The sequence below is a fragment of the Pezoporus occidentalis genome, unplaced genomic scaffold, assembly GCF_034315485.1.
Source record: "Pezoporus occidentalis ecotype Australia unplaced genomic scaffold, CSIRO_AGI_Poc_V1 ctg109, whole genome shotgun sequence".
Classification (NCBI taxonomy): Eukaryota; Metazoa; Chordata; class Aves; order Psittaciformes; family Psittacidae; genus Pezoporus; species Pezoporus occidentalis.
Genome location: NW_026912875.1, coordinates 2,699,941 through 2,727,138, shown reverse-complemented (window position 1 = coordinate 2,727,138; position 27,198 = coordinate 2,699,941). Strand labels below are relative to the sequence as shown.

At 42.5% G+C, this 27,198-nt stretch overlaps 2 protein-coding genes across 8 annotated transcripts in view; one reads left to right on the top strand and one right to left on the bottom strand.

Annotated features, from left to right (window-relative positions):
- AFG1L (AFG1 like ATPase) overlaps positions 1-7,525 on the bottom strand; it is a 63,075-nt gene extending 55,550 nt beyond the window's left edge. For 2 of the 7 annotated variants that reach the window (XR_009966043.1, XM_062625140.1), the window contains exon 1: positions 2,609-3,260. Coding sequence is in view for 6 of the 7 variants with exons in the window: in XM_062625140.1 (XP_062481124.1) it covers positions 2,609-2,714 (106 nt within the window). In the remaining variant the exon portion in view is untranslated. Of the gene's footprint in view, positions 1-2,160; positions 2,192-2,608; positions 3,263-6,979 lie in introns of those variants that run through there. The other 5 variants (XM_062625110.1, XM_062625121.1, XM_062625154.1 and 2 more) reach the window with 5 other exon arrangements.
- A 991-nt stretch (positions 7,526-8,516) lies between these two features.
- On the top strand, positions 8,517-26,330 carry SNX3 (sorting nexin 3). The gene is made up of 4 exons (XM_062624928.1): positions 8,517-8,850; positions 21,716-21,811; positions 22,175-22,299; positions 25,655-26,330. The coding sequence occupies exons 1-4, from the start codon at positions 8,689-8,691 to the stop codon at positions 25,758-25,760; spliced, it is 489 nt and encodes a 162-aa protein (XP_062480912.1). The 5' UTR covers positions 8,517-8,688; the 3' UTR covers positions 25,761-26,330.
- The last annotated feature ends 868 nt before the right edge of the window (positions 26,331-27,198 follow it).

Below are 27,198 nucleotides of genomic sequence, written 5' to 3'. Positions count from 1 at the left end.
AGGCAGGCACTAGAGTTACTTATGTAAGAAGATACTCTGAAATGGAAGCTAGGTTGTGGCATATCAAAAACTGATCTTGACAACAGCCAGGAGGTTGAGAGCACAGAACAGTAACCAAGATAAACAGCACTCACCATGGTAACCCTTATTTTTTCTCTCGCAGTTGGATTTCTATAAGGTTTTGAATTGCAATGTCCAAAATCTGTCAGAAGATAATTCCCAAGACAAAAATCCTAGCAAGTCCTTGTCTCCCTTTACTTCAGGGCCTAGGAAAAGAAACTGGGCTTCCCTGACATGTATTTCATCCTTGCTATCTTTCTATGACTGCAGAAACCAATACCTTTTCATTCATTGTGAGTTTTCAAGAAACACAAAAAGATTCCATGTAAATTTAAGAGGACTATTCACTTCTGGGAGAGACAAAGTATTGTACTTCCACAGATGAATTCAAATTTATCCTGTAGGATCTCTTACTGCCTTCAAACTAAACATATTTAAAATACATGATTATAATTGTAGACCTTTAATGGGGTGAAAAAGAAAAACCATGACAGACAGATAATGTCCAGTTAAAGAAGCAAAGATCAAACAAATGGAACTGAATTCCTTTTATTGCAAAAGGAGAGTCATTCTTCAGATTACAAAATTCACCTGACTAGAGGGTCACACACACATAGTGCACATGAAAACCTGTTGTTATCAATTCAGGAAACAAAGTTGAAACAAGCACTTCAAGGGACTAATAGGGAGAAAAATATATCACCTTTAATCATTGTGCTGCATATATGCTTCAAACCACTCCCTCATAGGAATGATCAGAAATAGTTTTCATTCATGGAGATTAAGGCTTGAAGACAACACTGACCTTTCTAAATATAAGGAAAGCTAAATTTATCTAATTACCCCTGAACCACACTCAAAAATTGTGCTTGTTTACAGCATACTTTGAAGAAAATCTATTCTGAAGACATAAGAGATAGAGAATTAACTGTTTCCTATGACACTTTGCTGTAATGGTTATTACTGTTTCTCTTAAAGATAAAAAGTATTTCCCATTAATAGCTGTTTGAGAACTGCATCTAAATCAAACTCTCGGAGGTTACAACTGCAAAGTTAAGAACCCTAAGTCACCCAACTGCCACCCTTGCTGACAGACACACTCAAGAAGTTGGAACAGCTTCTGCTAAGCCAATGTTAATGCAACATACAGGAATTGTATCTGGTTTATTACCACTTAACAGACAGAATTCTGCCTTGAGAGCTTTTCACAAACACTAGACATTACTCTGAAATAAGATTACTTGTACTATTTCAGTGCACACCTCACTTAACAATCTGATGTACAAATGAAAGTAGAAGAAGAAAAGTTTGTTAGTGAAATTGCAACTTTACACAAATACTATTTGTGAAGTCTTTTAATTAAGAAGATACAGAAGTCTAGAAAGCAAAAAGAAGGACTATAAACCAGTGATCATAAAAGCAAGATTAGAAACCAATTCACCGATGGCTGCCCACCCCTGCAGATGTCCTCAAACAACACATGTAAGGACAATCTTCCCTTTAATACGGAAGCTGAAGCACTGCCTAAAGCCACTTGATTTGCTCTGACAACTTTTTTAAAATGGTAATATGTTGGTTACAAAAAAACAACCTACATAAAGTGCTAGACCAGTACCGCATAAAATACATACAACTATAGTACTACCTGCAGTGCTTGTCTGTGTTCCTCAGGATGAATAAATACTGTACAATTGCAATGTAATATGTGTATGTCCACACTTACATTTAAATCCTCCTGGATCTACTGACTGACCTTCAGACCTCTGGCACCCACCTGACGTTAACTGAACTCCCACACATTTCTCAGCCTGGCAGAGGACGAATAGCTCTCACTAAAGAAAACAGACCTCTGCTGCTAACCTAAGCCACAAGTTAACAAAACCTAGTTACCCATAAATTTGTTTACTGTGCCGGCTGTTAAAGTAAGGCTGCCAGACAGAGCTCCGCTGTTATTATACATTGGAGGAGAGCAAAGTCTCTCAGCAGCCTGAAGCACAGCAAAAGCTCTGGCCGACCCCAGTGCACTCGCCGCCCGTCAAGGTCCCGGTGCACCCGCGGTGTAAGGCATTTAACGAGGCGGCGCGCTGCAGGTCTATTTACTGGGGGACAGCGGCATCGTTAAACCCGCATCCCCCTCCGATCCAGGGCCCCGGGGCTCACTCCCGGCACCAGCCCCGCCGCACAGCCCGGGCACGGAGGGTCCCTGTGGAACTGGCTGCGGACAGGCCGCCCCGGCCTGCCCCCCGGGCACCATGAGGACACGGACAGGTCAGGCCAGGGCGGAGGGACCTGTGCGCGGCCCGGCCCGATCCGATCCGACACGGCACCGGCAGTCCCCTACCCCTCAGCCCGGACCCCTCTGCCGGAGGGGAGACCCGCGGCGCGGCGGGAAGGGATGCACCGGCTACCGCGGTCGCTCCACGGCACGCTCCCTAGGCGGTGCCACTGCAACCTGTCGCTCGCCCTCCCTTCGCCCGGCTGCAAGCAGGAGAGGGCGCAGAGAAGGGCGCAGGGCAGCGCGCGGCGCAGGAACCTGGGCGCTACTGACCTCTCGGCAGGGCGGCGGCCGGCGCCGGTAGCAGGCGGCCGGCGCGCCGCGCCGAAGCCCGCAACAGGCAGCGCACAGTAACCAAGGGCGACATGGGCGCCGCCATCTTCCCGGCCTTTGCGGCGGGGACGCGGGGCGCGCTGGGAAATAGAGTCCCGCTACTGCCTGGGAAACGGTCGCGGTCGCTCAGAGGAGCCGGGCCTCGGGCGGTGCTGAGCGAGCAGGTCCAGTGGGGGTTCTCAGCTCCTCTCCCTCCCTTGCTCTGACCCCCGGACCGAGCCGCAGGCTGCGGGCGAGCCCCTGGGGAACCGGCCGAACTCGGCCAAGGGCCGCGCAGCCCCTCCGGCCACTCACAAACGGCACTCCAGAGGCAGACCCACCAAATGCCACATTGGTGCCGTTTATAGCACCTTACTGCCGCATCCACGAACTCAGATCTCCAAAGTACGTGCTTGCCGCTTGCGATTTGTACCGTGCTGCGCCGTGGCTGTGGCCGGTGCGGCAGCCTTCAGGCCAGTTTGGCTGTCGCTGAGGAGTTTCGGCAATTGAGCTAGCATTTGTCGGCGATTTCTAACTTGTGCTGTTTATGTTTAAAAGCACAAACCACAAAATATTAAGGAAAAACATAGTTAAAATATTAAGGACAAATATTTCTGGCCAGAGTTACTACAGTGTTATCTGCACGTTAGCAGTACAACCACTTCTATGCCTATAAATACGTATCTAAACCTCAACAGCAAGACATGTTAATATCAAAGCAGAATTCCCTGAAGGTTATGCAAAAGTCTAGGAGCTGATTCAGTCCCAGCTGTCCAGTGCATGCGTAGCACACTGTAAGCCTTGTCCTTGGCAGTATCAGTTCAGATTCCCAAGTAGAGCTCCTGAGACCTCCTCGGAAGAATGCTGGCCACCTGCCCCCTTGGGTAGATACCCAACTGTCTTATCCCACCATCTCCGCTGTGACTGTGAAGCTCTTTTGACAGGAAGGTACAAGGCAAAAAGCCTGTGCTCCAAGGGAAAGACACTGGCACTCCTGAATCAGTAACCATAACACCTGCCTGTTTGCTGGCCAGTGCTCCATTCCCATCAGAAATGCACCCCAAGGTCAGGATAGAGCTTCAGATGTTCCCTGCAGAGTGCACTGTGCAAGAAATAGGTAATAAAATGTCTGCTCCTGGTAAAAGCACAAAGGAAATGCTTTAACTGACTTTTACTTTTGCAATGTCAGAATTTCCATGTCCTGTTCTAGCATTAAATTTCTGTGTGACATGAGAAAACCAGCAATCCTCATAAACTATTAATCAACCTTTTTTGGGTTTTCTTAATAATGGTACAGCAAAATATTACAACAGGGCACTCAGAACAGCTTGGAAACAAAAGTTGATTATATGCTGAACAGTATTGCTAATTTTAAAAATAATCTTTATGATCTGGAAAATATTAAGTGATTGAAGTTATGTTCTAACATGTTCAGCTGTTTAAAATACGTAGTTGCTCCAGACACATCTTCAGTACATAACCAATTTAGTAGTGAACTGAAGTGCCAATTTATCACATTTTGAAAGAGCTGGTTTTAGTGCATTTCCTTTCATCTTGCCTTTATTGAGCATTTATTGGTTTTGACTCATTCTAGCATGTTACAGCTATCAACACCTGTGCCTATTTAGGAATGAATTCCAGTATTCTAGTACAAATCATAGTGAATTGAACAGACATCTCAAAGATGAATCACAATTGTTGCAATATTTTTAGAAACTCAAACAAGGAAACAACTTCAGTAAAAGTGATTTAAATAACAAATATGTTATCTTTATAAACAGCTTATCTCCTTGAGAACAAAGAATAAACAAGGCAAAGAGAGCTGGTGTTTCTTCCATTATTAACTCAGATCACAATATGCATGGGTGAAATGTCAAGAATAATTGGAGAAAATGACAGCATAATCTTCAGAAAAAACATCTGATTTATTTAAATTGTGGGAGGTTTTTTGTTAATCTTGTTATCCAAGACAGCACAGAAAAACTTCCCATCTGAGTCTATTCCAACATCTTCTACCTAAAAGAACAAGCTCTCTGCAATGCTACGAGCCTTTGATACTCCGGCAAACTCTGAAATGCCGTAACACACTAGTGTACTGCACACCCCAGGAACTGATTCTCCATTGGCTGTAAGCACTTGGCAAAACCATGTTTTGGTGTAAACCTAAACAAACAGGACTTTCAAGTATACTTCTACAGATTAGCATGGGTAGTGTCCCGCAACAGAGACAGATCTGTTCTGTGACACGTTTGTATACTTTATTTCCTGTAGCTGTCCCTTTGCTCACCTCCAAAAATGTGACACTGCAACCGTGTAGAAATTAAATCAACACTTGTTCAACCCAGCTGCATTATTAGTCTGCCAGCTAGGCAAAAGTATAGGTGGTCTTTAACAGGAATAAAAATCAGGGGTTTAATAAAACCCCTCCAGAGGTCCCCTCTGGCCTCTGGTGGCATAAACTCCACTCCTTTCAGAAATCCTAAACCCTATCAGGATGTATGTGTCCAAGGGTCGTTAGGCGTCTGCCAGACCCTGAATTCCTGCAGGATAGCAAGAGTTTACCCGACTGCAAGGCTCCAAGATATTTCCCCCATGAGAAACATCTCTGGCTCCCAAACATAAACATACTTCTGATATATAACTGGTTATTCAGCCTGCTCTAAGAAAATGCATTTTTAGGGTAGTTTTCATCAACAGAGTTTCCATCAAAAGCCATTTTCCTGACATTATGTCAAAACACTCTGGGGTAAACTTGATATAACCACATCTATTCTGAGACAATCAAATATGCTATTAAATAGTCTACATTGCTTATAAAGCCTCAGATCAATAAAGCTGTGTAAATGTTCCCAAACTTACAGATTTACAGCCATTTTCACTATCTGCTTACAGCTTGCATTTCAGTCAGCTCAAACAGCTCAGCGTATTAGAAATTCATTGCACAGTTTTCCAGCTACATGAGCACTACCCAGCATCTCTCAGAACAAGGAATTCACAGCAGAACACTCTGAGGAGGTGGATGGCATTTTGACATTTTAAACGTTAAAAAAATCTGTAAGTGTGTATGAATTGAAGTTGTGAATGCTCCATCCCTGGCGGTGTCCAAGGCCAGGTTGGACAGAGCCTTGGGTGACATGGTTTAGTGTGAAGTGTCCCTGCCCATGGCAGGGGGGTTGGAACTAGATGATCTTAAGGTCCTTTCCAACCCTAACTATTCTATGATTCTATGATTCTTTGAGAATAATCCCTTGATGAAAGGCAGAATATTGTGTAAAAGTGATCAGAGAAATTGAATATTAAAGTTAAATCTGAACATATAAATATATATATATAAATGTGAATATTACAAATTCTATTTATAAGCTTCATACTTTTATATGGCAGGTAAACACACAATGTAGATACTCAAACATCGTGTTTCAAAGCACTGGCAGCTAATGCAGGGATCAGGAAGTCATTTTTCCAGATAAAGCATTGCACAATTAGTTCAGTGTCTTGTGGGCTCTGCCTTAACCTGAATCAGCATTCCCCACAAGTTTTGACAGAATATGCCTATGTTGACTGAAATGTGTTAACCTGGACACTTGACAAAAGGCTGGAGAGTCCTAACTGGATAAATGTGACTTTTTCTTTTAAAACCAAAGAAAAAAAAAATAGAAAAACCTACTTGAGAGGTATTACTACATCAAACTTAAGAAGTAATCATCCATTAATACCTGCTTCTGTGGGTTCAAGCTATGAGAATTTGCTATTCATATTGCCACTTGAAGTTATGTCAGAAAAGTTGAATTAAATAATGTGTAGTAACAAATCTACAAGCACGTCCTCTTGGATGTTACTCTAAACACTTGATTTTTTGCATCTAATCTTTGGACTTGCAAACACAGCTGACCCCTCTCCCTCCAGGTTTGAAATCTGGCCCAAAGTTCACGTCAGAAACAGAATTAAAACTTTCTTTTCTGAATTTATGTTCACCTCCATCCTGAGAGAAGAACCTTTCTAGCAAGCAGAAGGAACTACAGACAGTGTAACTCCAGTCTCATGGAGCAAAAATCATCCAAAATGCAAATCAAAATAAACAAATGCATTTTCTGAGTTGGAAGGAAACATGGAGGCTCACAGGTCTCAAATTCCCAACCCCATTCACTCCTTCTCTTTTCCTCATGAGCCAGTGTGGCACACATGCTTACATATGATGCATGGGGGGGCTAGTCACGAAGCTGGGCATCTTCCCCTTTGTCTCCTAGACCAGAGGATTTGTACATGACCTCAATGAAAAAAATACCACAGACATGGGAGACCTCACCAAATTACTGTAACCTCCTTACTTACCAACACTAGTGACACATGGGCACTTAAACATTCAGTCCCAGCAGCTTGCCTCTATACTGCTCTCCACCACCAGTTATCCTGTTAGGAAAAGCAGACAAAACAGTGGCACTATGATGGTATGCCGTGAGAAAAGCATTCAACTTAAGCCTCAGTGCTTACCCAGTGTGAGAACAAATTGTATTCTTGATTCGTCATAGGCTCACCAATGTCCCAAATGTACAGTATTAGGCAAGTTTTTGTTTCTTTGGAACAGATAGTGAAACCAAGCTTCGCCGGGAGGCAGTCAATACATTATACTTAAGACAATCAGATGTGGTAGCAAAGGTTGTGTAACAAGCAAAAGATTACTTATGCACACATCTGCATAATCTCAGTAGAATGAATGAGTTTTTTCTTGCCTTGCTGCAAGACCAGTCTAATAACTAGTACAATTCAGGTAAGGCTTCCTTTCACTCCCACGTTGTAAAACTCTGTCAGCTTAATTTCTGTTTATAATAATGGAGTAGTTGGCAGCTATTAGCAGAAAGAAAGGAAGTAAGGACGGTGCACTAATACGGAGTGATGAGCAGGAAATTCACAGAAAAGTTACCAAGCAAACCATCTACAATCATACTGGTTACATGTATGCATTCACCTCTGCTTTTTGATTATCTTCTCAATAACACAGGTGACTGCTAATCAAACTTGCCCCATGTTAACACTAAGCTTCTCAGATCTGATCTCAGGCAGTCTGACATGTTTAGAAAGATAAAATAACCATTTTTAACTATCTCGTTCTTCCTGGATAGTAATGGAGTGCCCCCAGAATTCCTTCATAAGGAGGAAAGAAAAAATATATATGCATATTTTCATTACAGCATTGCCTTTTCCCGATCTTGATACAGTTTTGTCCATGTTCACTGACAACACTGTTGAAAAAAATAATTTCTTATTCTCTTACAGCAACACCTAGGTTAAGGTTCTGACTAATATACCAACTTAACCTACTTGGGGCTCCCCACCTGTAATGAACAGCAATCCTTCCTTTGTGCACTCTTTAAGGGCTGCAAGTGAAAAGTTGAAGTCGAGAGTAATGCATTATTACTGTCATGTTAAAACATTCCCCGGTTTAAAAAGAAAAAAGGCTACCCTGAATCCATCGCTGCCCTCTGCTCCTGACCCACCGCACCCACAGAGGCCCCCGCATCGCCCTCACCGAGGGCTGGGCCCAGGCAAGCGGCCCCGGGACAGTTCGCACCGCCTCACACACCCCCTGACCCCACACGAGCTCCTTCCCAGGGTGAGAAGGAGGTTTGCTGCGGACAACAAGGCGGGGGAAACCCGAAGGAAGGGCCGCACCACCCCCATGGAGCCCCTCCTGTGGCGGAACCGAGCCCCCCAGCCCGCACCGAGCCCGCCAATCCAGCTCCCTCAGGACCGCACCTCGCCTCTCGCGCATGCCGGGATCTGTAGTTTGGTAGGCGCGTGGCCGTGCAGGGTGTAGCGAGTGTGGCGGACCCTGAGGACTACAGCTCCCAGCATGCCTTGCGCGCGGGCGGTGGACGCATCCGCTGGCGGCGGCGGCGGCGGCGTGGGTGCGCGTTGCCGGGCAGTCAGCTGGCGGCGGGGCGATAAGAGGGCGGGCGGCGGGGGCGCTCGGGGCAAGCTCACTCGGTCGCTCACGTCTTGCCGCGCTCCTCTCGGCGGGGGGAGAAGGCGCCCGTTCCGCCATGGCTGAGACGATCGCGGACACCCGGCGGCTGATCAGCAAGCCGCAGAACCTGAACGACGCCTACGGGCCGCCCAGCAACTTCCTGGAGATCGACGTGGGTAACCCGCAGACCGTGGGGGTGGGCCGCGGCCGCTTCACTACCTACGAGATCCGCGTCAAGGTGAGCGCCTGACTCAGTGGGGAGGGTGGGGGGCAGCTGGGCGCTGCGGCCGGCCCAGTTTCTGCTTGCTGGGGGTTCCCATCGGGTAGCTCCGGGGGGTCCGTGCCTGCTCCTCCCGCGGCGGGACCCGGGAGCGAATCGAGAGCGAGGGAGGGAGAATGCGGATCCCGTGTGTCGGCGTTGGGCTCCAGCCGACGCTTACATAACCGGGACGGGTGGCCTCGGGGCTGGGCCGGCGGTGGCGAGCAGCCGCCGTCGTGTCCTTCAGAGCCCGTTTGACAGCTGGTGCGGTGGGTACCACTGGGCAGGTGATGTCTGAGCGTCAGCGGGCTTCACTCTCAGCATGAGAGCAGGGCCCAGCTTCTGCAGGCGGCTGGAGCTGGCAACTCTGGCGCTCTGGTGGTAGCAACGGCAGTGCACTTCGGTTGAAATAACCAAAGGACAAATGTTCTTTCGGCGCCACTGTGCACAACTGTCAGCAGACCGAAATTTTGCTGTACTGTGAGCAATCAGACTCTTAAGTAAATAGAAGAGGGCGAACTCTCACCTGAGGTGTAGTAATATGGGTGGATCTGCCCTGACAACGAGGCCAAGTTCAGGATTTCAGCAGCCTCAAAAACCTGTAGAGAATGTGTAAATAAGTCTAGTGGGTACATGTGATGGGGCAGAGCTAGCTGAAGTGATAAGGTGAGTGTTTATAGGGAGGCCTTCCTCTTTGCTTTTGTATGTGAAATATGAATTGAGTGCCAAATAAATAAGGCTGTTTCTCATGTGCTGTCAAATTTTTCTTGGCACTGGACTCCTTCCTAGCTGGAAGGGCAGTGTTCACTAGCATGCCCCAAAGGCTAATAGTCTTAAGCTTGAGAAAATCTATGTGGAGTCATAAGGTCTCTCATTTCATAAACAGGGCCTGCAGGAGTAGACAGTGAAATACAGTGTCTATGGCACTGGTCCTTGCCTGTGCAGTAGGGGCTTGAGGCAGGACATCCTTTTAGTTTGTGCTTCCAGGGATGAGTTGAAAGATGACTGTTTTTTTGTACCTTGTGCTTGAGTCTATTACCTTGTATAGCTTTACTCTTTTGCAGCTGATTGAGCATGGTCAGTTATTACAGGCAGTAATAGAGAAGGAAGAAGCCTCATTGACTCTCTGTGACTATTTTTGCAGTATGGGTTCTTTATTCACACAAAATGCACATGCCTTCATGGCAGGGAAGGCTTCAGCTGAGGGCTGCTGCTCTGGTCTCTCAAAGTCTTCAAACAAGACTAAAACCCTGTGTGGATTTTCTGGTCAAAGTTCTCAGCTTAGTGTAACTTTACTTAAAAAAGCAACATCATTTGGGATCTAAAGCTATGAAGGAGGATACTTCATTCATTCTGACACTCCTGAATTGCCATGCCCCCTGACTATTCTTACGTTTCAGGATGTGCTCATAAGGTGGGAAGAATAAATTGAAACAGCTGTAACCTGTGTTTGGCCTCTGTGTGAGGACAAACTCGAGCTTGCACACTTAAGTTTCATTACACTGCCCTAGCAGCCCACTTTGCAGGCAGATGTAACTCTACCTTGTTTGGAAAGTATTTGTGCCTTAAGTTCCTGATGATGTTCTTTTTTGTGAGATTGAGCATTTGGAATTGCTGGATGTAGGTAAGATGATACAAAAGGAACACAGCTGTGATATGGCCTTGAGAATGAGACCAAATTTACTGGGTTTAAAATATTTTTTTATTTTTTTTTTTCCCCCGCCTCCAAAATCCCCAACTGAGGTTCTTCAGCGGAAAGGAAAGCAGAAAAGCAGGTTCTGAGACAGATTAGTATTAGCCCATCTGCTGTTTGGGTAAAAAATTCTGGATTCCTGTTGTAACGAAGACCTAGAAGTGACCTGAACAAACACATGCTGTGGTAGTACTGTGACCTTCCTCTGTTCTTCCTCCTATCCTGACTATTATATAAACATTGCTTCTTCCCACTCCTTACTTGCATCTCTGCATGTCTGTATACAGGACTGCTTCTGATACATGATCATGCCCTTTCCAGTTGTGTGCTACTTTTACACAGACTGCATCAATCCTGTATGCATGAACTGTAAATTCAGTTTTATGTCTCTGTGTGCTGGAAGCCACAGAGCAGGTAATACAAGTCATGCAGAATTGCATTTGCTGTCTAAACGTGTATCAGTTGACTGTTTCTCAGCAGAATATAGACCATGTTGCTAATAACACAAGTTTCAGTATGAGGGAAGAGTTAGAACTTGAATTGCTATAGTATTTTATTTCTAAAAGATAGGTTTGTATTATAAGCTGTTTGTTGGCACATGGTGGGCATCAGTGCCCCGCAGTGGTGCTAGTAGTGGCAGCAGTACAAACCTGAGATGGAGTGAGTTACCTGTGCTGTATCTGGAAAACTATTTATTCAACTAACATCAACATTAAAATGTTTAGGGGTGCAGAAATGGATAGCTTAACTGCTGCTGAGTTCTGGTAAAAGCTGTTGGACAGGCTGATGCTATGGCTGGAAATCATGCTAAGCCAGAAACATCATCAGAGAGGTCACAGATTTAAGTTTGAATCAAAGCAATTAGACTTGCACCATTGCCATGGTGTTTACAACCTTGGTATAAGGGTAATTCTGTGTTGCTTTGTCTGAGTCTCAAAGCTTAACTTTTTGGGGGAGAGTCTGAGCTTGCTAGCAGACTTGAACTGATATTGGATAACTAGTATCTTGCAAAAAGTACTTGTGTGAAATACTGCAGAGGTCCCCCCAAGCTTTTATTGACAAGCTTTCTGCTAGTATTAAAGCTGAAGCATATCTCTTGCCTGGAAAGCAACAAGTGGAACAACCTCATGCTTTAATTCTTATATTGCTGTACTCATCATCTTCTGGTGGAAGTTGGGAAGCTTAATGGGGAACTTAAAAGTTTTGGGTAGACTGCTCAGCAGTATGCTACTAGATAAGCGAGTCAATTGTATTTCAGTACTTATGAAAAACCTTACTGTTTCCTAGCATGTGTGTCTGTGCAGGCTAGTGGGATGGCTGTGCCCCGTGGTAAATGCATGGTACTTTCACAAGCAGTTAGGCTCAGAGTCATAGAATAGTTAGGGTTGAAAAGGACCTTAAAATCAAGTTCCAACCCCTCTGCCATGGGCAGGGACACCTCACACTGGACCATGTTGCCCAAGGCTCTGTCCTACCTGGCCTTGAACACTACCAGTCCTCAGGCATCCTTTACACCCAGTGAGAACCAGGGTAGCCTTTAAGATAGACACAGACCTACAACACTCCGTTGTTTATCTCTATGTTCAGAAAGAAAGCTATCCAGTTGGGATGTAAAAATTCTCCCAAGGGAACACCTATGCAGCACTTCCAGTGGGGCAGCTTACTTCACAGAAGGTCAGTTGGTCAAAGTATTGACTTTCTGAGCCTGAACTTGCATTAAATAACATACTGTTCTTGGCAGACTGGACAAGGTGATGACAGAAAGCTTTCCACTGTAGCAACCAGTATAGGACAAGTGTGGCGGTATGCCACTGCAGTGCAGCTTGGCAATGAAAGTCAAGTGTCTTGTTCAGTAATGGTAAATGCCACCCTTCAGTGCTAAAATAGGAAATCTGAGTGGATCATGTTCTTGACAGGGTGCTACAGAATTTGCTCTCAATCAGCAGCATTAGGCAGTGAGTTTGCATCATTTTAAGGTATTCTTTGTGTGAAGGCTTAGTGAGCTAAAAAAGAGAACAAAGCAATAGGGTATAAAGCTCCAAGTGCTTTTTCTAGTGAAATAAAACTTGATAGAGTAGTAGTCTCATCTAAAGGTATCTAGATCATCACAGTATGGTGACTGCAGTGGTCACAACTAATATAATCAACTAAACGGCCTGCCAAAGTAATACAGCAGACTACTTTGCTGCCCTTGCCTCTTGAGAGGTGTGAACCAGCAGTTAATTTCTCAGTGTAAATACCCTTGCATGCCATATGCTGCTTCTTGGAAGTCTTTAGCTGTTCACTCAGGAACCACCACCAGATGGGTAGTGGTTCCCTTGTTATACATTTTCAGGGTGGGCTTCTGCTTGTCAACACAGGCATGTGAATACTTGATAATGTTTATAGGCTGTCGGCCAGTACTCTTTCTGAATTCCAAGAAGCAGATGTAGAACAAATGGCAGTTGTTATACTATCATCCTACAGCATGTCTGCAGTCTTCAATCTAGTTACTACCTGACTTCTACTGTACTTAAGACATAGTTTTCCCGGTAACTGGGTCAACAGGAATGTCTTTGTTCAGATACTGTGCAACATCTTCAGTTGCTAAATCCTTTAAGGAGACAAAATAAGCTTTACAAGTTAACTCTGATTCCAGCAATTGGTGACATATTTTAGAGTCATACAGCCACTGTAAAAGCAGTGCCATAGAAGGTAAGCACATTGGTTAGAATACTGTCAACAAAGCATACAGATATCCAGGAACTTGCTGCATCTGGGAAAATATCCCTTTGTTCACACTATATTATCTGTTATTGCTTCTGTAGAAGTAAAAGTGACTTCTGTGCTGCCTGTTTTAGTTGGGTTTGTCAGTTAGACTAAAAGGTTAAATTATCTGTTGATGGTTAGTGAGAGCTTGCAGAGAAGTCATTAATAGTCAAACTGGCAGTTAGAATTATAATAAAATACCTGCTACAGGAGCTGCTACTCCAAGTAGTTAAATAATTCTTTTTAGTCAAACCTAAGTTAAACAAAAAGCCTTTGTCTTAATTCTGTTCTTTAATACTGAATTGCCTCTAATCAGTGTGATTAAACTTGACACTAAAGCACACTGTAGCTTCCTGGGGTCTCACAGCTCAGTGGCTTGTCTTGAGGTATAAGAAGGGTAATGCCTTGCTGTTGTGCTTCCAAATGCGAAATGCATCACTTGAGTGGTGCCAGTGCTCTTGAAGGCAGCAGTCGCCTCGCCTGTGTCTTCTGCAGAGAGACTTCTGTAGACTTGCAGAGGTGTTTGACTGTGTAGACCCAATGTGGGGAAGGAAATGAACACACAAGCTGTGAAGTGCCTGCATTGTTAAAAATAATATTGGTCTCAAAGGATTGGGGAAGTGTATCAAAGTACTGCTGAACTTGAGCTGCTTTTGAAAGTCTGTTTGCATCTTAACCCATTGTTTTCAAGACCTGTCTTGGATACAATACTTGCATTTCAACATATTTATAGTAGTCCAACTTGAGTGACTGGTTTGAGTTTGACTTCTGCAATCAAAGTCAAAGTAAGACGGTAAATGAACTGAAAGTATAAGTCGCTCAGACAGCACTTATCTTATGCCATGGCTTTGCAAAGTGGCATTCCTGATCTGGTGAATGTACCTTTGAAATGCTGTCCTTGAACAGTGCCATATTTCCTGGCCATCATGTGTTTAGCTGGGTTTGAAGTTGCAGGTTCTTCTCCCACCATGAGAAGAATCAAATCCGCTGGTATACATAGTTGACTTCAGCACTGTTCAGTTTCATAGTCAGTGAAGCTTGTCGTGGGGTAATGACTAAACACTGACTCAGTGTTGGATGTGTTTAGGGATGCATAATCAGCACTAATTCTTTCTTTACTACTGCAAATCTTGCATCACACTGCAAGTCTACTCTAACTGTAGTTAGTACTCTTCTAATACCCTATTCTAGACTGTGCTACCAGTTTTAGACTCCTCTTCAAAGGATAAAAATGCAGTGATTCAGGTGAGTTTTTTAAGGCAGCCCACCTTAAACACTCACTGCACCATTGAGCACAGAAAATGATATTCAGAAAAGGATAGCTGGAAGGGTAACAACTTCCCAGGACACTGACTAGAGAGGCTGAAGTAGGGTGGCTTGGATGAAAGAAACTTCTGAAGCAAGGAGAGAGGATTTAGAAGTCCATTGCATGTATTTACTCTGAGCAGCTGATTTTTCTGTAGAGTTTTTTATTAAACTAGGTTCAAGAGCCTAGTCCAAAGGTACTGAACTGGTTTGGTGTTGATGTCTGTTACTGTGCAAATAAAATAGCCAAGTCTCTCAATAGTGCTTCATATTAGTATGTTAGTTTAACGGGTGATTTTGAGTCTATTTCTGCACATGCAATGTGGGCCTTGATTGTCATGTAGTAAGAGTGTGCTCTAGTACAGTACTGAACAGACCAGTCAAATGAACAATGACTGATCTTTGTAGGATGGATGGCTGTGATCCAGGTAGGCATATGATGCCAAAGTGTTTTGATATATTTTTATTGTTATATGACTTGTCAAAAAAGCGTCAGCTTGAACTTCAGATCAGTTGTGTCTCTACTCTTTCATCTGGGGAAATTAAATAATGCAGTGTAGATGTGAGCTTCTAACTGTAGGGAAAGGATTTGCTTTAAAATTTTTTTCACTTGGTAGTGCAATGCCAGTTGCACTACTGAAGGCTGTTTTAGCAAATAAATAATCTGAATGTTTATGAAGCTATAGCACAGAGTGAAGGGTCTGAAGTTGCTGTCACAACCTTTTTTTGATGTGAGAAGGATGGAGAAGCCCTAACCTTCTGCTCAAGGTATAAAAACAAGTATTTTACTGACTGAAGACAGGTCCATGAACATATTCCTTATGTGGTTACTTAAGAATGCAGCTCAAAGCTGCTGTCATGGGAGGCTCTTCTGTGGCACATGATGGTACAGTCTGTGTTTGCCACAAAGCCAGTCCTGAAAGTTTAGCTAATAACTAGCATATAGCAGCTTTACTCTAAAATCCAGAGGAAAATGAAGCTGTATCTGAAGTGGTTTAAAGTTACCTCTGTATCTGGAAATAATGCTTCAGAGACTATGGGCCTAAGCTGCAGCACCTGCCAAGTGTGAAGATACACTACAAATTAAAGAATGTGAATGTTACTGTTCCAATAAAAACTGGAAATATGAAGAGTTTTTTGTTGTGGTGTTCTTGGGATTTATGGGGGTTTTTTGGACTTTTTTTTTTCTACTTAATTTGCCTATGTCTATGCCAGTTATCTCTTGTTTCTTACATGCTTATGAAGTGTAGGGATGCTGGACTGTCTATAGCTCACAAAGCATGTTAAAACTTTTGTTCCTGATTAAAAAGTATCAATTGCAGCAATTTGTTGGCCCCATTTGACTGTAGCTGGTAGATGTCAGCTAATGATGCTAAAGCATCAATTTAATGTGATCCTTCTTCAGTCATGCTCAATAAGGAATGAATGGTAACATTACAGTAGGCCAAACTGGATCTTATGGCAGTTACACCTTGCAATCATGTAAAAGTAGCAATCCCTTCTTTTTAAAGGGAGTGTTTGGTATGCCAAAGGAGGCTTTGCCTTGCTAACCCTGAAACGATTATCTGGACTTACTAATTCTGTCTGGGTGTTGTAAAAGCCTATGCCTGAATGTACCCTTCTTAAAGTAGGCTTCTGTTTTTACCTTTGGCTTCTAAGCATGAAACCCAAAGAATAAAGAATCCCTAAACAATGTTTTTCTAGACTTAGCTCTGCTTTGAGCTGTTTGACCATGGCACACCGTAATTCAGCTGTTCATGATGATGGTGAACTTTGGATCAGATGATGATAGATGCTGCTTGGCTAACACCCAGACGTCCCTACACCGATTTTTCATAGAGCAGCTCTGTGCTCAAGACATCTGACTTGCCAAAAGTTAACTCTTGTCTAAAAACTAATAGTCTTTGTGTTGGAATTACAATTTTGCTGCTTTAGTCTTCAAGCTGGGAAGCATCCTAGCTCCATGTCTCGGGGCTTTGGAATGGGAAGCCCTATAGTTCTTGGTATAGCTTAGGTCAGCATTGTTTAAAACTTGGGTGTATGCAAATGGTCAGATTTCTCAGTGTTCCATTAATTTCAAATTTTTTGCCTGTAATATATGCTCAGTAGACCTGGAGGTCAATTAGATGAAAGGGGAGGTAGAATTCTGCTTTGATCAAAATGACTGAAACTTAAACAAGTAACAACCTCTTGTCTGACCTTTTGCAGTGGGGAAAGGTTTTACTTCGGTGAACAGCAGAAAAACCAAACTTCTAGCAACTGAGGTTTAAAGTATGCTTGCCTTCTTTCTTGCTTTTTATAATTGTAGGAAATGGGGAGGTAGCTGCTTATGTCAGGTCAGGAAGGAAACAAATCGCTGGCAAGGTTTCTGCAACAACAGTGCACTGCTGGAACCAGTTTCTTGTACTAAAGGGCAGCAGGTTCTTGTGTTAAGAAAACTATACTTTTCTGTCCTCCCTGAATGCTACTTTCTGCAATACCCCAGAGCTCTTACTGGCTGGCTGTAAGTGTAGCTGAAGGGTGTAGTCTCTTGACAGATTACAGCTTCTATGAAGAGATAGTAAGAAGCTTGGATTTAGCCTCTGAGAGTCAAGGCCACAAAATTCTATCAGAAGTGAGCTGACTGCTTTCTTTCACTATTTTAATGGAAATAGAGGTGTATCAAGGCTACCATAACCTACTTGAAAAGACAGCATCAAAGTAGGTACTGTGGCAACACTGCAGCTTTATTCTCAGTCTGTTAGGAGTGGGAAACATGGGCAATGCAGGACTGCTGCTGAATGTCTCATTGGCAGATGGGGAAATGAGCCAAATTCACCTCAGAAACTGTCCTGGACAGCTACTGCTATAGAGCTTCTGCAGCTGTGAGGTGGACTGGGCTTCCATGACATTCAGAGTCAGCTTTGTGGAGTGTCAGCACATCATCTGAAGAAACTCAAATGCAATTGGCTTTCAGTTTATGCCTGGAAACAAATGTGTAGGAGCAAGTCTGGCTGTTTACAAGGCTTTTTCCACTCACTGGATAAACTAATCTGGTCTAGATAATTCTAAGAAGTTTTAAGTGTTCTGTTATGAGGTAATGTATTTAAAGTACTCCAGCTTTCCTCCTGGAGTTAAGGTAATTCATACCAGAATGGCTGCATTGGGGAGGTGTGTATCTGAAGCTGAATGGGCAGTATTGACTAGTACTCAAACTACTTGCATTCTGCCTGTGAAAGTCTCTTCACTTGTGTCTGTATATATATATATATATACACAATTCTGGGACTTCTGACTGTTCACAGCTCAGGGTTGAACTGAAGCAACAGCTAGAAAACTTACCTGGTTATCCAGATTACTGCCTTAGGACTGTCATTTGCTTCTGAGGTGTACTGGGAACCTCCTGAGCTTAGAGTTGGACTTGTAACTTGAATGTGTTATGACATACATGTAGCTGAAGAAACATGCTTGCTGTGAATACAGGTTTTGACCTGAAATCTGTTAGCAGGCAACCACTGCTTCCCATTAGCAGTTTGATGAACACTAACCAAATGTAGAAACTCATTTGGCGTCTGAACGGAAGAATGCAGGAGTGACTTAAGGGTCTGCGTTTGTCATCTGCTGTTTAACTATGTAATTGGCACCAGTTCTGACAATGTTTGTTTCAGTGTACTAGCTTGGCCATTAACTCGTCCAGCAGAATACAGACTGAAAGCCTAATGGGTGTCTGCATATGGTCTGATACAGAAACAGTGCTAGACAGAATTTGTCTTGTGTTAATTCTGTGCTTGGGATTTGGGGCTATGTGGGAATTTACAGAGCTGATTTATTTGCCCTCCTGGAATAGTGCTTTATCTGTAATTGAGTAGTGACTTTTGGTTGTCTGGTCTCTTGGGTAATGCATAATCCTATCAGGTTGAGGGCTTGCATTCAAACTGCTAAAAGGCATGAATTTGGACTAGGCAGTTGTTGAAAGTCTTCTTAATAAAAAATTAGACTAATTATTACACTGTAGAAGAAGCAATTGCTGCGGTAATTATGCTAAATTTATCAAAGGAATGAGCTATGCTCCAGGGGCTGTGCCAAACTGGGTCATGAGTTTCATGAGGGTAGGCTTTGCAGATCAGCAGGCCAGAAAGCCAACACTGTAATACTGAATGACCATGGGGAGATGTGTTTGAGCAAATGAAACTAGCCTGACTTTAAGTTTTGTCCTTACTCTTATCTCTGTTCTAGCAGGCAGACAGAGCACTAACAGTGTTCAGAATAGCTACCAGCACCTTAGTGACTAAACAAAGATAACTCTTAACATAAACTGTGAAGCTGAGAATAACTCCTTTGATACCCTCTGTGGTCTCAAAGTGACACTTCAATAGAAGTTGATGCCTTGGTATTGTTTCCCCTCTACCAAGTTCTTGCCCAGATAGCTCATGCTTCAGCAGCTCTCTGGCTTGTTTCATGAAAGCCATGTACCCATGATAGGTGGAGGCAATAGGACATGCAGAAGTCCTTCCTGCCAAAGGAAGAAGTGATCTGCTCGAGCAGGGTAATCATCCTTGGTGAGAAAGGCACATGCAGTAACCTCAGGTGTTAATATATTCTGAGTTAAAAATATGGAGCAAAGGTGTAAGTTAAGGAGTATAAACAGGACTATGAAATTGCCTTTTTTTTTTTTTTACTAGATCCTGCCTAACAGCTGTATCTGAAGAATGCAGCTCTATCAGTACTGTCTCCTAGAGGACAGAGAATTGGTGTAGTTTCTGGCTTTTAAGAAATGTGAGATTCAGAAGTTTTAATTCATATCCAGAGTAAAGGACAGGGCACACACTTTCCTTTAACATGTAGTTTTCAAGTTGTGACTTGTAAGCCACTTAGTGTAATGGGAGCCTTCAGTTCAGACATTTCCAGTGCTTATGATCAAAACTGGAGATTTTTCAGCTGGAGGGGAAAACAAGTACTCTGTCCTTTTCACCAGCTTGCTAGCTGGGCTAGCATGCCAAAAGTTCAAAAGGGAATGTAGAAGGTAAAACAAGCTCAGTTGGCACTTCTGTTCCCACATTATACCTGTAAGCCTGATATGTTGATTAGAGATTAACTTTAATAGACTTCATGCCCAGAAGCATGAAAAGAGTTCCTGAAGACCTGGGAACCCATTGCATTTAGCTGCTTTTATTCAGTTTTAATCCCTCTTGTAAGTAACTTGAGAAAGTAATATTTTTTGCAGGTGAGAGCCTATGTGTTAAATACGGTAGGACTTTATATCCAAGATGCTGACAAAGAGTTGGTGTTGCAGTGTGGAAGGCTGAATTTAGTTAAAAAGCCAGTAGCTGAAATCAGAGAAAAATAATCCAGTAATTAACTTCTGGGAATCTCCTTCATGCACTCTGGGGGACCTAGCTTTATTCACTCTTGAGTGAGTATTCTTATCGTCAAGACAAGAGTGTTTCTTTATAAAGCCTGACTTTCTGACACAATAGTCTTAAGAGCAGCTTCATTATTACTCACTGGTACAATCAACAATGTTTTACCTTGGAAGGAGAGCAAAGATTTCATAACACAATGTTTTGTACTTTATCATTTAAGTGTGGACTAAACAGCATGTGAAAGTACACAGTTAACTCTTCAAGTACTTTTGCACTGTGACAGCCAAAAAAACTTGTTATTGGTTGGCAGTAATGTAGTGGCCCACAGTTGTAGTCCTGCCTAGTGCAGGAGAGCGTCTCTGCAATTAAACCTGGTTTGAGCACCCAGAAGTATCACTCAATGAAAGCTTAAGCATTAATGGTCTACAGATGATACAGGGATATCCACCCAAACTGTGACCAGAATAGGAGACAGCTTACAGGTTAAAAATAAACCAACAAAAAAAAAAGTCATTAGCTGAAAATGGCTACTGTGGTTCTGCCAACAGGAAATATGGGGATAACTGTAGTCTCATGTGAACATCAGCTTCCTAGGGTACTTCTCAGGAGTTTTATTTTGAGGTGAAGACAGTGAATATGCAGTCTGACAACAGCAAGCTTTGGTCTGTTAACTGCTGGTTATGTGTGGCAATTACAGACTTTTGGTCTTGCTTTTAGTAGGTCAGATGCCTACACACGTTTTTGTAACACCCTAGCCAGTTTGATATCTCAGTGTCATTTAAACTTCAGATTGTGGTCTTGGATCTTGGGATGACATCTAATCCTAATGACATCTGGGGGTGTCATTAATAGTGCATTCTTGATGTCTACTCTTAAAATAATGTTTAAGTTGGATTATAACAGTAGTATAACACTGCACCCCAAGAATGAGCAGAAGCAATATAGGCTCTCATGAGTTAGTGAAAGGGCCCATGCCAGAGTGATTGTGTATTTAACATGGTATTGCGCAGCATTATAGCCTTGTTTCCATTTGACTCTTTCCAAGGGTATTAGAATTGAGTGCTGACTCCTAGCCTTGTTCAGGAAAGTTCTGCCTAATCAAGCTCTGCTTGGTATAACTTTGATCTCATCACCATTGAATGTTATGTTGCATCCCCATCTTACTGACATCTTTGGAGCGATGCAAACCTGGCAGCTTGTGCTGTCTTCAGCTTCATCTGTCCTGAATGGATTCACTGTAGGACTTAATAGTTTTGCTTTTGAAAATGTTGGAAGCCAAGGTGTATCAGGTAGCGGAAAAGTACAAGAAGCTTGGTTATGTTCCATGCTGATATCTGAAACACTCCCTTAAATGCAGTAAGAGGAGTCTGTGTGGGTTGTGAAGACTTTTTCTTCCCCCTTCCAATTTTGTGCATATATTGTCATTGGGAATTCAGTTCCTGAGACAGTAAGGCTAGCACGTGCTTGTGCAACCTTAGGAACATATCCTTAAGCGGCCAGCAAGTCTGCTATTCTATTAGGTGGTATGGTGTCAAAATACCAGGGATTAGGATGCCATATAAATGAGGCCTACAGTTAAGCAGTTTGAGGCACAACTTACTTGTGTAGTTTACAGAGCTTTATTGGTATTTCTGTATCTTGATTGTTTCTCCATACTGCTGTTGCTTAAGTAGAACTAATTAATAACTCAACAGCTTGCTTCTGCTTATCAAAACTTCTAATTTGTCTAATCAATATCTTATGTTCTTGTTCTCAGACAAATCTACCTATTTTCAAATTGAAAGAATCTACAGTCAGAAGAAGGTACAGTGACTTTGAATGGCTAAGGAATGAACTAGAAAGAGAAAGCAAGGTGGGTAAAATGAAAGGTAAATACAAGTCTTTATAGACATACAAAGAGTAGTGGTGCTAAAACATTATTATGTTATAAAGCATATATCAGAGCAGATATTGTGCTTGAAAATGTCCAGAACTAAAACTTCATAAACCTCAGTTATACAATGCTAGCAGCTGTTTAATGGTTTGGAGTTAATTGAGAGTTAAACTACTTGAACTCATCTTAAGTCTATGGGCAGATACTGTTCTTCTCTGGTCATGTCATCTTACTTCACTAGGGATGTGATTGAGTTGGCTCCTCTAGGAAGAGGAAGTGGCAGAGGAGGTGTATAAATTTGCTTACAGGCTGTGCTTAAGGATGCTTTTGTAAATCTTCCAGGTTGTGGTACCACCTCTACCAGGAAAAGCTCTTCTCCGTCAGCTTCCCTTCCGAGGAGATGACGGCATATTTGATGATTCCTTTATAGAGGAAAGGAAGCAAGCTCTTGAACAATTCATAAACAAGTAAGTGTCTGTTCTAGTTACCTGGAGGCAACCCCAGCACTCTGCTCTGAAAAATTGAATCAAAACTGCTAGCCCTCTAACTAGGGTAGTTGCAGCTAGGTCCAGAATGATAACTTTCACTAATCTTGCAATAGGACATGCTAACATTGCTCATCCAGTGTTCAGTTAGATATTGTAATGCTTACCTGAGCAGCTGTTGTTAATTTATGTAAATTACTAGTAAAATTATAGCATTCAAATAGTTCTACTTTTCATTTCTGAAAAGGTATCTTCCACTGGGTGAACAATGGAGCTTACAATGGGCTTACAGCAGTTTACTTTGATTGCAGATGTGAGGTTTTATCAGCTTGTGTAATGATGCATATTTTCTCTAATCATCATGAGAATCTTTCTGAAGATGTAAAAACACTACCTGAGGTACACACATACAGGGTTTGAAATAGGCACTTTGGGTTTTGTCACTGCCTTTCAAAGGGTTAGCAGAAATTACAGTAACAGTCTTACGATTCTTTTTCTGCCATCTGACACTACTAACTGCCGTCTGTATATTGACCTGAAGAGCTACCTTAGTCTCTTTAACAGTGTGAATCCAGTGTGTGAGAACGAATACTGTCAGTTAACCAGCTCTTCCAGTGTCCAGAGCAAATGTTCTTCAGACCAACTGGATTTGAGACTGCTCCCTTTTAAAAGTTCAGGCTTGTCAGTTCCACTGGCATTCTAACATTGTTCAATAGTAATGATGTTTAACAGGATCAGACGATGTTTGTGAGTTGAGCCATAATTCAGAAGAATCTGCTTGTCAGTTGTTGTTAGTCAGTTCAGGCATGTGGCTTGGAGTTGCAAATGATGGTGACCCTGTGAAGTCTCTGAATTTTTTTTTCACATAGTTGCTTGTTAGCTCAATTTAGTGGTATTGTTAATGGTTCTGAGCAGGTAAAATGCTTCAGACTGCTCTTTGTTCAAAGACAAGTGGAATGGATTTCCAAGGCATCTAGTTTTCCATTCACACTACATGAAGGCAGATGGAATGCGTTTTGGGATTTGTTTTTTAAGGCTGTACAATCAAAGCAGTTATGACTGTAAAATACAGCTTTTATCCATGAAGGCTTAGGATTCTACTTTAAATGCAGAAAGCTTTACTGAAAACTTTCTATGCTGAGTCAAGTAATATGTGGGAGAAGAGGGCTGTTTATGTTCTGAAGCAGTTGATAGTGAAGCAGTCACCTTGAATGGAATCTCTGAAAAACTCAGTATAGCTGACAGAAATGGAGTGGCCACTTTAGTAGTATCACTTATTCAGTCCTACAGCAAGTAATGCATTGATCTTGTGGAAGCGTAAGACTTCTTGTTCGATTTTTCTGCCTTTGAAACAAAACCAGACTGCTAATGTAGATATTGAGGTAGTGGCAGACTTAAGTACAGCTGGAACAAGGCTCTTCAGGCACAATTCCTGGTTATTCAACCTCATCAATTTATTCTAATGGCATCAAGCAAATATCACTAAATTTCTGAACCATGTAGAAGCTTTAAGGTTTGGCTTCTATAAAGTACTCTGAGTACTAGTGAACTTAGACTTGAACGTAATTTGCATAATGCATGCATATTACTGCAATCTCAAAGATGGTCTTTGCTTTTAGAGCTAGAGTCTCTCAGATAACTGTTATCACTGTGTCTGAAAAGGGTGCCAGTTCCTGATATCCAGGAAGAGGGGTGGTGAGGGAAGCTTTGTCCCTCTAGATACAGAATCTAGAGGGGCTGTATCACAGCAGTGCAGCTTGAGTCAGCCTTTTTGGGCCAGCTTGCGCTTTTCTGCCTGAATCTGACCTTGGGATACATGAATATTCTTGAAGTAGCAACTGTTGAGTGTCACCTTAGTGAAAAATACTGAGGAAAAACCAGTGCAGAGCAAGATACTCATGTGAAGCCAAGAGCTGAATCTGAGGGATCAGGTCTAGTCTTGCCATTCAGCCACCAATTTGCAAGACTTCCTGAACAGGAGAATGAATATGCTGCTGCCTTGTCATCTTCTCCTGTGTAATTTTTCCTTAAAGTTCAAGCAGCTGCAGTCTGATGGGGGTAAGAAACTCAAACTAGCTATTCCAGACTGTCTTCCTTGTGAACTAATGCTTGAGATTATTGCTGATTTATTAGAACCTGGCGAGATTGATAGGCTTTGACTGCACTTGAAATAATCTTAGTGCTGAATAGGACAGCTCTGCTTCCTCAAAGGACACAATGACAAGTGAGCAGTGACAACTGAATCTGTCCAGTGGTGAAATAAGCACTGATACAGATACATCTGGAGAAGATGCACCAAAGTGCTTGAAAGTACTGATGCTGAGCCACGGGAGTTGACAATGTATTACATGTGTTCAACTAGATATAACTTTCATTTAGAGTACAAGTGTTCTGACAGATGTGGGGGCCATAAGGCTGACATAAGCTGCTCTAGGAAGGATGAGAGGCTTTCTGTCTTCAAGGAAGAAGCCTGTCTTGATTGACCAAACTGGATATAACTTTTTTTGACACCAAGCTGTTTTAGGTTTTCGTAAGTGATCAATTTCCAGGGGTTCTGGTTCTCTTGGATTCTTACCTACACAGAAGGCTTCATTGCATTTTAAGGTTTAAATGTATACCTTATGGGTTTCTTCTGAGCTTTGGAGTGTCTTCTAATTGAGTTTCAGCTGCTTTACTGCTAAAAGGATGGTGGCTGAGTCTTTATGTGGAACAAACCTAAATCTGCAGTAGAGATTCTGGTCTTTTCTAGCACAGACAAGCTCTATGTCTCTTATGTCTCATATCTAAGGATAACTGCAATAAACAGAGTGGCCAATACCCTCTGGCCGTGCATCTGTGCTGCTTGCACATGCAGACGTGGACTAGTGACCATGGTAAGACACTACTCTAAGTAGTGTGGGAACCTTCAGAAGACCTTCGCACCCCCTGGTGGAGTAAGTCTTTAACTCTGCCTGGGCTAGCTGCTATTGAATTAGACTGAGGGGTTAAGCAGCCTTTAGAAGCGTGTCCTGTGTCAGAGGCATCAAGACCTGTAAAAATCTGCTTGGCTTGCTTAACTTCAGGCTTCTTAATGCTAAGATGATAGTCCTCTCATTTGCAGGTGACAGATGAAGTAACATGCTTCTGAGTGATCAAGAGGTAACTCTGGGTTCCTGTGGACTAATTTCATCTAGGAGAAAATGACAAGTCTTGCTGTTAGACATTATTCCAGTCACCAGCAGTGACCTGGAAGTGAGATCTGTGCCTAAGTACAGAGCCATATATTACTGGTGTAAAACCTTGCTAGCTGCAAGTGTGCTTGATTTGTTAGCACTAATGCTTGTGTTTTCCTCTCCAGGGTTGCAGGTCACCCACTGGCACAGAATGAGCGCTGTCTTCACATGTTCTTACAAGATGAAGTAATAGACAAAAACTACACACCATCCAAAATAAGACATACTTGAGTTCTGAAACTGTCTTCTCAAATATTAGTGGTTCTTATGCTTGGTTTTAAGAGGTTGTAGTTTGTCTTAGCATGCTGAGGATAAACAGGCACGAAGTCTCCACTAACATCAGTACACTGCTTGATCTTTGCATATGCTTTATAGCATTAAAGAACACACTTGTCTTCTACTAAATCCCTCTGAATTCTCAAGTTAAAAGTATTATACTATGAGACCATCCACCCCTTGCAATGTCTCACAAACCTTTCACTCTTATTTGCAATGACTTATAATGTTTACTGACTTGGCCTTACTTGAACTCACAGTTGTAGTGTCACGTGTTCACTTGTATTTGACTAAATTGCTATGCTGTTTCTGAGGTAGTCATCTGTCTGAACCTGTGTAGAAAGACTGCTTTATTTCTGATACCCTGTATGAGAAACACTTATGCAAATGTCTTCAAGCTTATAAAACACTTTATACTGAAGTAATGAGGGAATTATCTTTATATTCTGTAAGAGGAAAAATCAAATTTATATACTAAAGTAACTTGTCTAAAGTTTTGAAATAAAAGTGAAAATGCACTTCAAATGTGTTGTTACTCTTGACCTTGAATGTGGGGTATCACATTTTCTGAGAAGCATGGACTTGACTGTCAGTGAACTGGTGTTTCAGCCTTGCTGTGATGCTCTTCTGCAGTGCACTCTTGTGTTACTAACAGACAGCACTAAATACCCTTAGATGTTTGTGCTTGCTGCTCAAGTGTTAAAGAACATACAAAGATATTGAATGCTGTTCCTGTGTTGTGGAGCCACAGCTGCAACCCTGCTTGTGATAGGCAGTCAGCAGATTTATAGCTTCAGTAAACTTCAGAAAGTACCTTTCCTACCAGTTATGAGAGGCATCAATCTAGCTTCAACTAGCAAGTGGAAGTTTTACCATCCTACAGAGAAATGAATGTTGACATAACCTATGATACATTATAGCTTCATTCCTAGATTAAAGTAGCTCTCAACAAACACAGTTAGGGACATGAAGTCATACAAGTATGCTATAAGATGTGCTCATAGACCACTTCCCTGAGCATTAAAGGAAGGGGAAGCTGTAGAATTGTACTTGCAAAACCACCAGTGAAATGAAGGTGGTTGGTGCCTGAACTGCAGCTCACAAACAATACTGCTGAAGTCTTTTTCTCTCGCTAGATGCTTTTATGGCTGGAGGTGTGCCTTAGTGCCTCCAAATGTGACAAGGGCATGACCTGTCCAGATGGTCATGAAATCAGATTCAAGAGCATGCTAGTAGCAATCTCATACAGTATTTTGTGCTATTTGGTAACTGTACCTGTTGGCTTAGATGTGGCTCTACTGCTTTTTCCTTATTTATCACTGTCAAGAACATTTACAGACAGAACATTGCTGACAAAGTTACTAGTTTGCTTTCACTAAGACCATTAACCTCC

What these genes read in the sequence shown, in the direction of transcription:
- SNX3 (XM_062624928.1), top strand. Translation starts at nt 8,689, where the DNA reads ATGGCTGAGACGATCGCGGACACCCGGCGGCTGATCAGCAAGCCGCAG. An exon ending in AACTAGAAAGAGAAAGCAAG is followed by an intron (nt 21,812 to 22,174) that starts GTGGGTAAAATG and finishes TAAATCTTCCAG; the next exon opens with GTTGTGGTACCACCTCTACC. An exon ending in CTTGAACAATTCATAAACAA is followed by an intron (nt 22,300 to 25,654) that starts GTAAGTGTCTGT and finishes TTTCCTCTCCAG; the next exon opens with GGTTGCAGGTCACCCACTGG.